The sequence below is a fragment of the Rutidosis leptorrhynchoides genome, chromosome 3 (genome assembly GCF_046630445.1).
Source record: "Rutidosis leptorrhynchoides isolate AG116_Rl617_1_P2 chromosome 3, CSIRO_AGI_Rlap_v1, whole genome shotgun sequence".
NCBI lineage: Eukaryota > Viridiplantae > Streptophyta > Magnoliopsida > Asterales > Asteraceae > Rutidosis > Rutidosis leptorrhynchoides.
Genome location: NC_092335.1, coordinates 242,435,648 through 242,447,155, shown reverse-complemented (window position 1 = coordinate 242,447,155; position 11,508 = coordinate 242,435,648). Strand labels below are relative to the sequence as shown.

Sequence of the window (11,508 nt, the reverse complement as noted above, 5' to 3'; positions counted from 1 at the left end):
AGATATTCGGGAAATGAGGGTGAAAATGGTGTTTCGGACTGGTTCGCCGGTAAGTGCTTCAGGTTCATCGCCAAGAGGCAAATTTGGTTGGTGAAAAGGATCGCCTTCTTCTCGTCTCCATTGATTAAGTCGACTACGAACCCATCCCCAATTCATCTAGAATTGATGATGGCTGATTGATTGATCGATTCCGAGTATACTTCTTTCTGAGTTCGAGTGGAAATCCATATTGGAATAGCCGTCGGAATTCGAGGAACTTGAACTAGTTGCAGAATTCATCTTGCACGGTTAGATAAAGGATTTTCGATATGAAATGATTTTCGGATATCGGATGATATTCTAATTACATAGAATACATATACATAGTACAGAAGATCCCGTAGATTACGGAGGAACTCTCAGAAGCTGTCAGACAAGGTCTAATGTGATGGGATGTGAATTTGTCTGTACACCATCTATGCAATAATTGCAATAAGATGTGTCGAGACTGAAAATGATAGGTAGATATTTTTCGGCAAAGAATGATATGAAACCTTTTGACATGCAGACCAGGTTAAAGTCTAGACTTATTAATGTCTCCTAACAACTACTAGGTCGAAGTCCAGACTCATTAATGCATCCTAACAACTACCAGTTAGACACACTAATGCAAGACCTGGTTCGCTAAGACCACCGCTCTGATACCACCTATAGTGACCCGTCCTAATCCACCTGGACGAAGTCTTCAACAGATGGTCCTATTGCGAGGTTCTGACCTCTATATGCCATGAACGACTCCATGTAATATCTTTAAAATGAGCAAATGCATAGCGGAAGATTTCTTTCATACCTGAGAATAAACATGCTTTCAAGTGTCAACCAAAAGGTTGGTGAGTTCATAGGTTTATCATAAGCAATAAAATTCATCATTTTGATAGACCACAAGATTTAAATATAGTACACCTATATCGTGTACAAAAGTACTTTTTCATAATGCTTAGCAGAGTAGGTTCGTATCCTTTTCTCTCCCGTAGGTTGCCTCACGATTTTTAAAAAACCGTACACATATCTCGTGCACAAAAATAATACACATAACCTGTGTATAAAAATCATTCTCTCGATACATAACATTCAATTTGATTTCATTGCTCAATAAGGTAACCGACATTAACATATAATGCGCATCAATAATATCCCCAAAAAAATAGAACATCTCGTCTGTATAATATATATAAACTTCGAAGTACTAAATACCATGCCCACTAGCTCTTCCGTCTAGTGAACATTCTAGGTGGGGGTGTTAAACCCGGTAGCTACCTTTAGGATTCGCGTGAATTAGGGCCATACCCATTTCTAATTCTTAGGTTACCAAGCAATAATAATCAGGGGAAATATTCACAACAATTAGTGGCAATTATTTCGTCCAACTAATTCAATAATAATTCACAGAACTTCTGTCTGCATAATAATTCATTCGAGGAATGTTTTGCTCGTGTCTATCTCGTCAAACATTTATAAAAGCATTTCATGTATTCTCAGTTCAAAATATATTTCAAAAGCATTTAATAAATCAGTTATAAAAACAACGCATGTATTCTCAGTCCCAAAAATGTAAAGAGTAAAAGGGAATCAAATGAACTCACGATACGATATTTTGTAGTAAAAATATGCATACGGCGATACTGAACAATGCAAGGTTGGCCTCGGATTCACGAACCTATATCAATAATATATATTAAAACATATAATATAAATTAACTAATTTATATATACTTTGTTATGTATTAAGATTAATATTTCTATATATAATTTTATTAATACTTATAACATGTTATAATACTTATTTGATATGTAATTAATTTTATAATAATAATATAATAGTTAATATATTAAAATATAGTAGTTTGTAATATTAATTATATTTATGTTACATGAAATAATTATATGTTATATAAAGAATATTTGTTGTAATAATAATAATAGTACTAGTGGTAATATTAGTAATACAAATAATGATAATAATAATAATAATAATAATAATAATAATAATAATAATAATAATAATAATAATAATAATAATAATGTCAACAATAATAATTTTAATGTTAAAAATAATAATGCTAATAATAATAATAATAATAATAATAATAGTAAAAATGATAATGATAATAATAATAATAATAATAATTTAGTTGTGAAAATAATAATTTATAATAATAACAATACTAATACTAATAATGATAATAATAATGATAATAAAGATAATAATCCTTAATACTTAATAATAATAATAATAATAATAATAATAATAATAATAATAATAATAATAATAATAATAATAATAATAATAATAATAATAATAATAATAATAATAATAATAATACTCATAATTGTAACCATAATCATAATAATAATAATAAATGATACTTACTACTTGTATTACTAACAATAATAATAAAAATAATAATAATAATAATAATAATATTAATAATAATATTAATAATAATATTAATAATAATAATAATAATAATAATAATAATAATAATAATAATAATAATAATAATAATAATAATAATAATAATAATAATAATAATAATAGTTATAATACTACTAATAATAAATAAGAATAATAATACTACCTTTGAAGAAAAAGCATCAAAAAACAAGTAAACTGTCCTAGCCCGGGTTCAAACCCCCGACCTCTCTTTACACACAAACACCCCTACGCCATCCCTCTATTTCTGTTTCTCTGGAATTAATATCGCCCCAAAAATTTATATCCCAATTTCTATCTGTTTTTCCCATTCTTCTTTAAACGACTTGGGCTTCTTCCGGCCCAAAGGAGATTAAGTGAATTCAGCCCAACATGTAATACCCATTTAGCAATTTAATAAACCCAATTAAATAAGAAAATTTATTATCTGTTGTGGATTGCTGGATTCGGTTTCTAGGGTATACCCCGTTCGTTTGCAGTCATCTTCACACATTCATATAACCGTCACTTTCACGTATGATTATCATCATCATATATGAACACCATTATCTTAATATAACCGTGATCATTATCGTTTTGTTTATATAACATCACCATTCCAATTTCACACTAGAGACCCACCAAACCTCTTCTTCTCATTAACATAGACCCATTTATTCATTGAAAGGTACTTATTTTTAATTATGCTCGACAATTTGCACTGTTTTTGGTGGAACTATATATCATCAAATTGTGAAAATTAATTGTGTATATTACATATCATAATTAAACAGCCCATGTCTCCATGCCACTATTAGTTGTCGATGGGAATTAATATCATGCTTGTCACATCGCGTTTTAAACAGCATCATTATCAGCTGCCTTCTTATAGCAGCAGAAGGTGGTTTGCAGTAGTAATAATGGTTGTTTGTTGGTTGTTTTTGGGTGAAGCAAAGGTGGCGGTCATGGGTGGTTTTCAACGGAAAAGAAATAAAACAAACAAGGTGGGTTTGCAATGGTTTGAAAGGGACAGAAACAAGCGGGCTGTAGACGTGGGGTTTCCCTTGCTAGTTAGCGTGCATCTCCACTATCTTTGAGTGGGATATGGGTTATGGAAATCAAGCAGGGAGACATGATCGAAGAACAGTAGTCCAAATCTTTGGAGTTTATGGATGGAAATATTAACAAAAGACACAAGTGGATGGCTTGTATTATTATCATATTCTTTACCTATTTAACAATGTAATTAAACATCATTTTCAACCATCCATTGTTGGCCAACAAAACAAAAAGGAATTACAGATCACTAGCTCCACATATTTAAATTGAATATAAATTGAGTGTATGTGGTTCCAAAACAACTAGTTATGCTTCCTTCTATAACCTTTCTTTAATATATAAAACCATATAATGATTATATAAACCTAGTAGCGGCTCATAGATGGTTCGATGGTTGGGATGATTAGTTGAAAACCAAACAGACGAGATAAACGGTTTGATAGGTGGCAGTGGTTTCGGGCTGTCTTCGAATGGGTATAAACAGAAACAAGGGTGGTGAATGATGATCACGATGGTTGTATGGTTGAGTTGTGGGTTTTGATGATCGGAAAAAAAATGAAAGAGGAAACAGAACAGGTAACATGTAGTAACAATTGTTTGTTTGTTGTGATGGTGTTCTTGGTTCAAATTGAAGCAGATGATAGATATGAAGGGAAAGTAGCAGTAATACTTACTTGTGAGGGTTGTGGTGATTTCCAATCGAAAACAGAAATGTTTGTAGTAAAGGTGGCAGTTGGTGATGAAAAATGTGGAGTGATCATGTATGCGTGTTTTATATGTAAGTAATATGTGTATGTATCTTAATATTTTCTTTTTATTTTCACAATTGCGGTAGTGAATATATATATATATATATATATATATATATATATATATATATATATATATATATATATATATATATATATATATATATATATATATATATATATATATTGTGCATTTGAGTGATTGAAATAGAATTCAAAGGTACGATGGATTTGGTTTGTAGTGCAGCTATGGTCGACAGAGAATCTCGAGCAGGAAGAAGGTAATAAGAAAAAAATAAAAGTAGATTATGACTTGTAACAATTTCGTACACTTATTTGATATTTATTTCCAACAAATTTTGTTATATAGCTTAGAAGCAGTCGACCAGAAGAATCAATCAAGAAGAAAAAGAATAGAAAGTAGAAAGTGATGGCTAACAGATTCGTACTACATTTGATATCAATATCCCACAATTTTGTATCTGTTTGTTTTGTAGTGTTTAATTGAGATCGATGAAGAATCTTGAACAGGAGAAGGAAATAAGAAAACAGAAATAGATAGAGACTTACAACGGATTCGTACGCTTTAACTGTTATTGACAGCTAATAATTTTTGATTTTGATTGTTTTGCAGCGAAGAAGTGGTCGACAGAGAATCAATTTGTGTCAAAAGAAAAAAAAAGAACAAAACAAAAGAAGAAGAATAAAACAGATACAGATTATTCAATTTCAATTGATTTGTACAATTAAATGAATGTAATAAAAGATTCGATCAGACAGGAAATGTAATTCACTAAATTTGATTGTGAAAGGAAACAGATTTTAATTCTGTATAATTGAAGCTGATATTGTAATCCTTATTTATTAATCTAAATTATATTGTTGCTATAATGATACTGATTCATATAATATATCTGTATATATCTGTATATATATATATATATATATATATATATATCTGTTTTTATATATCTGTATATATATTTGTATTTATATATCTGTATTATTACTAGTTTATAAATAAAATACTGTTAATAATTTATTAATAATAATAATAGAAGTAATAATAATAATATTATTAATAATATCAAAATAATTTTAATAACAACAATTAATAATAACTTTAATAATTTTTATATAAATAATAATTTTATTAATAATGGGAATGATAAAAATAAATCAATAATAACAATGCCAATACTTAATAATAATAATTTTTAATATAATAAAATTATATTACTACATAACTATTTATATGGAATGTAATATTATAAATTTATATATATATATATATATATATATATATATATATATATATATATATATATATATATATATATATATATATATATATATATATATATATATATATGTGTGTGTGTGTGTGTGTGTGTATGTATATATATATATATATATATATATATATATATATATATATATATATATATATATATATATATATTAATTACATTACAATATTTATGTATATATATAGTTATGTATAGAACTTATATATCTTACATATATTATCCTACACTTTTAATATACGTAAATTCGTTATTAGCTTTGTTAAGAAAACTAAAAGGATCATTTCTAAATAATATATTCAAAGTTATCTTGTTATAATATATACATGCACTTATATTCATATACACATAATTATTTACAATTAATTGTTCGTGAATCGTCGGATACAGTCGAAGTTAAATGAATGCAAGAAAATAGTTCAAAAATTTTGAGATTCAATATAACAGACTTTTTTTATCGAGTCAAAATATATTAAATCGTATCGAGAGTTTGGTTTAAAATTTGTCGAAAATTTCCGGGTCGTCACAATAATATATATATATATATATATATATATATATATATATATATATATATATATATATATATATATATATATATATATATATATATATATATATATACCCTTATATATTCCTATCCAATTATAATGATTCGTGAATCGTCGGAATTTGGTCAAGGTTAAATGAATGTATGAACACAGTTTAAAACTTTTGATATTCAACTTATCAAACTTTGCTTATCGTGTCGGAATAATATAAAGATAAAGTTTAAATTTGGTCAGAAATTTCCGGATTGTCACAAATGCTCATCCCCATGACACAATATTAATAAATCATCAGCAAAACAAATGTGAAACAACTGCATACTCTTACACTTATAATGAAACTTAAACCTACTATTTTCATTGATATTCTTTACCATTGTCAAATTGAAAGCTTCCATTACTAACGTAAAAAGATATGGAGAGATAGGGTCACCTTTTCTAAGCCCTCTACCACCTTTGAAATACCCTTGAATTTCACCATTAATTCACATAAAAAATGAAGGTGTAGTGACACATGCCATAATCCATTGAATCATCTTCTCATGTATCCCAAACTTGATCAGATTATCTTTAAAAAAACATCCAATCAATAGGCTTTTTGGATATCAATCCTCAAAGCACATCTTTTTGGCCCTCTTGATATATTATAGCCCTTAAGCACCTCCGGTGCTACTAGAATGTTATCATGAATGGACCTCCCAATGATAAAAGCACTTTAATTGCAACTAACAAGCTTATCCAAACCCCTTTTCAATCTATTTGTAAGAAATTTGCTTATACATGTGTATATCACATTACAACAGGCTATAGGCCTGAAATCAGAAACTTTTTCAGGAGTTTCAATTTTGTGAATGAGAGCAATAAGTGTAGCATTAATCTCCCCTAATAGTTTTCCGTTTTAAAAAATTCTTTGACAGCAACACACACATCAGGGCCCACAATATTGCATGCTTTCTTAAAGAAGAGTGAAGAGTAACCATCAGGACCTGATGCCTTATTATCCACTATATCAAACATTGCATCTTTTTTCCTCATTAGTAACCTAAGCTTATTATTAAAAATATCACCCAAATCCACAATAGATCTACATTGTCTTTTTTCACTCAAAAAACTCTAGAAGTGTTTTATAAGCTATTGACCAACTTGATCCCCACTAAATCTAGAGCCATTTTCATCACATATATTATCAACCATACTCTTCTTAATTCTACTTTTTAACACACTATGAAAAAACTTTGTGTTCTTATCCCCTTCTATTAACCATTGAATTTTAACTTTTTGTTGAAGCAAAACCAACTCATCATGTTTAGCAGCTTCATACCCCAAAAGGGTATTAGTAGCATTATTCATTAAAACCACATTATGAGGGTCTGAATCAACAGCAACTTGACATTGTTTAAGTTTATCCCTCAACCCTTTTAATTTAGTGAAAACAGTACCATTAGCCCTATTCAGCTTATTCAAATCCTTCTTTAAAATTTTAAGTTTAGAAACCACCTGGAACATCATATGACCCCTAACTTGAGTATCCCATGTAGTGACCCGAACTTTTCCATGTTTATATATATGAAATGAAATTGTTATTTACATGATTAAGTATTTCCAACATGTTAAGCAATCAAACTTGTTAAGACTTGATTAATTGAAATAGGTTTCATATAGACAATTGACCACCCAAGTTGACCGGTGATTCACGAACATTAAAACTTGTAAAAACTATATGATGACATATATATGATTATATATATAGTTAACATGATATTATGATAATTAAGTATCTCATTAGGTATTTTAACAATGAGTTATATACATAAAATTGAGTTTATTGAATTAAGAAACTCGAAACGATATATATAACGATTATCGTTATAACAACGTCTTACTAAATACATACGAATCATATTAAGATATTGATACACTATGTTTAATCATGATAAATGATAAGTAAACATGTCATTAAGTGTATTAACAATGAACTACATATGTAAAAACAAGACTACTAACTTAATGATTTCGAAACGAGACATATATGTAACGATTATCGTTGTAACAACATTTAACTGTATATATATCATACTAAGATATATTAATATATCATAATATCATGATAATGTAATAATTTAACATCTCTTTAGATATAATAAATAATGGGTTAACAACATTTAACAAGATCGTTAACCTAAAGGTTTCAAAACAACATTTACATGTAACGACTAACGATGACTTAACGACTCAGTTAAAATGTATATACATGTAGTGTTTTAATATGTATTCTTACACTTTTGAAAGACTTCAAGACACTTATCAAAATACTTCTACTTAACAAAAATGCTTACAATTACATCCTCGTTCTGTTTCATCAACAATTCTACTCGTATGCACCCGTATTCGTACTCGTACAATACACAGCTTTTAGATGTATGTACTATTGGTATATACACTCCAATGATCAGCTCTTAGCAGCCCATGTGAGTCGCCTAATACATGTAGGAACCATCATTTGGCAACTAGCATGAAATATCTCATAAAATTACAAAAATATTAGCAATCATTCATGACTTATTTACAAGTAAACAAAATTACACATCCTTTATATCTAATCCATATACCAACGACCAAAAACACCTATAAACACTTTCATTCTTCAATTTTTTTCATCTAATTGATCTCTCTCAAGTTCTATCTTCAAGTTCTAAGTGTTCTTCATAAATTCTATAAGTTCTAGTTTCATAAAATCAAGAATACTTCCAAGTTTGCTAGCTTACTTCCAATCTTGTAAAGTGATCATCCAACCTCAAGAAAATTTTCTTATTTATAGTAAGATATCTTTATAATACAAGGTAATACTCATATTCAAACTTTGATTCAATTTCTATAACTATAACAATCTTATTTCGAGTGGAAATCTTACTTGAACTTGTTTTCGTGTCATGATTCTGCTTCAAGAACTTTCAAGCCATCCAAGGATCCTTTGAAGCTAGATCTATTTTTCTCATTTTTAGTAGGTTTATCCACAAAACTTGAGGTAGTAATGATGTTCATAACATCATTCGATTCATATATATAAAACTACCTTATTCAAAGGTTTAAACTTGAAATCACTAGAACATAGTATAGTTAATTCTAAACTTGTTCGCAAACAAAAGTTAATCCTTATAACTTGAATTTTAAAATCAACTAAACACATGTTCTATATCTATATTATATGATAACTTAATGATTTAAAACCGGAAAACATGAAAAACACCGTAAAACCGGATATACGCCGTCGTAGTAACACCGCGGGCTGTTTTGGGTTAGTTAATTAAAAAGTATGATAAACTTTGATTTAAAATTTTTTCTTATGGAAAAATGATTTTTCATATGAACATGAAACTTTATCCAAAAATCAAGGTTAAACTCAAAGTGGAAGTATGTTTTCCAAAATGGTCATCTAGACGTCGTTCTTTCGACTAAAATGACTACCTTTACAAAAATGACTTGCAACATGTATTTCCGACTATAAACCTATAATTTTTCTATTTATATTCATAAAATAGAGTTCAATATGAAGCCATATCAATTTGATTCACTCAAAACGGATTTAAAACGAAGAAGTTATGGGTAAAACAAGATTGGATATTTTTTGATTGTTGTAGCTACGGGAAATATTGTAACAAATTTATACAAATCATATCCTAGCTAACTTATATTGTATTATACATGTATTTTAATATATTATATAATCTTGGGATACCATAGACACGTATGCAAATATTTTGACATATCATATCGACCCATCTATATATATTATTTGGAACAACCATAGACACTCTATATGCAGTAATGTTGGAGTTAGCTATACAGGGTTGAGGTTGATTCTAAAAATATATATACTTTGAGTTGTGATCTAGCCTGAGACGTGTATACACTGGGTCGTGGATTGATTCAAGATAATATATATCGATTTATTTCTGTACATCTAATTGTGGACAACTAGTTGTAGGTTACTAACGAGGACAGCTGACTTAATAAACTTAAAACATTAAAACGTATTAAAAATGTTGTAAATATATTTTGCACATACTTTGATATATATGCACATATTTGTTATAGGTTCGTGAATCGACCAGTGGCCAAGTTTTACTTCCCGACGAAGTAAAAATCTGTGAAAGTGAGTTATAGTCTCACTTTTAAAATCTAATATTTTGGGATGAGAATACATGCAGTTTTATAAATTTTTTACGAAATAGACACAAGTAATTGAAACTACATTATATGGGTGAATGATCGAAGCCGAATATGCCCCTTTTGCTTGGTAACCTAATAATTAGTAAACCGATCTACTAATTGACGCGAATCCTAAAGATAGATCTATTGGGCCTAACGAACCCCATCCAAAGTACCGGATGCTTTAGTACTTCGAATTCATTTTTATCATGTCCGAAGGATTTCCCGGAATGATAGGGGATATTCTTATATGCAACTTGTTAATGTCGATTACCAAGTGTTCACCATATGAATGAATTTTATCTCTATGTATGGGATGTATATTGAAATATGAAATCTTGTGGTCTATTATTATGATTTGATAATATATAGGTTAAACCTATAACTCACCAACATTTTTGTTGACGTTTTAAGCATGTTTATTCTCTGGTGATTATTAAGAGCTTCCGCTGTTGCATACTAAAATAAGGACAAGATTTGGAGTCCATGCTTGTATGATATTATGTAAAAACTGCATTCAAGAAACTTATTTTTGATGTAATATATTCGTATTGTAAACCATTATGTAATGGTCGTGTGTAAACGGTATATATTAGATTATCATTATTTGATAATCTACGTAATGCTTTTTAAACCTTTATCGATAAAATAAAGGTTACGGTTGTTTTAAAAATGAATCCAGTCTTTGAAAAACGTCTCATATAGAGGTCAAAACCTCGCAACGAAATCAATTAATATGGAACTTTTATAATCAATATGAACGGGATATTTCATCCCAAACTTGAGTCACAGTATTTAAGAACTCTAATTTACCAGTAAGGTGATTAATAAACCTAAAAGCTCTCTTCTTTCTCTTAACACCATTAGGAATAACTAAAATAGAAGGACTATGATCTACAAGATAAGGAAGGAAAATACCACTAGCTTGAGGGTAGCTTGCCAAGAATGCCTCATTACACATGATTCTATCTAATTTCTTTAGGACTTCATATAAATGGTTTTTTAGGGATTTTGTCCAAGTAAAATGAAACCCTTAACTGCCCAGATCATCAACTTCAAGCTCATTAATACAATCACTAAATTTCTTCATTTCATCTGTAACAAAAGAGAACCTTGAACTATGCTCACTAATACACCTTGTGACATTAAAATCACCTATAAGAATCCATGGAAACTGATCAGTA

The 11,508-nt window shown here is 28.7% G+C and overlaps 1 protein-coding gene across 1 annotated transcript; it reads right to left on the bottom strand.

The window, feature by feature from the left end:
- Nucleotides 1–6,997: 6,997 nt before the first annotated feature.
- Nucleotides 6,998–11,285, bottom strand: LOC139900907 (uncharacterized). The gene is made up of 3 exons (XM_071883656.1): nucleotides 11,106–11,285; nucleotides 7,259–7,612; nucleotides 6,998–7,162 (listed from the first exon to the last, which is right to left on the bottom strand). The coding sequence occupies exons 1-3, from the start codon at nucleotides 11,283–11,285 to the stop codon at nucleotides 6,998–7,000; spliced, it is 699 nt and encodes a 232-aa protein (XP_071739757.1).
- Between the last annotated feature and the right edge of the window lie 223 nt (nucleotides 11,286–11,508).

What these genes read in the sequence shown, in the direction of transcription:
- LOC139900907 (XM_071883656.1), bottom strand. Translation starts at nt 11,285, where the DNA reads ATGTGTAATGAGGCATTCTTGGCAAGCTACCCTCAAGCTAGTGGTATT. An exon ending in TCTTAAATACTGTGACTCAA is followed by an intron (nt 7,613 to 11,105) that starts GTTTGGGATGAA and finishes ATGATGTTCCAG; the next exon opens with GTGGTTTCTAAACTTAAAAT. An exon ending in CTAGATTTAGTGGGGATCAA is followed by an intron (nt 7,163 to 7,258) that starts GTTGGTCAATAG and finishes TTTAATAATAAG; the next exon opens with CTTAGGTTACTAATGAGGAA.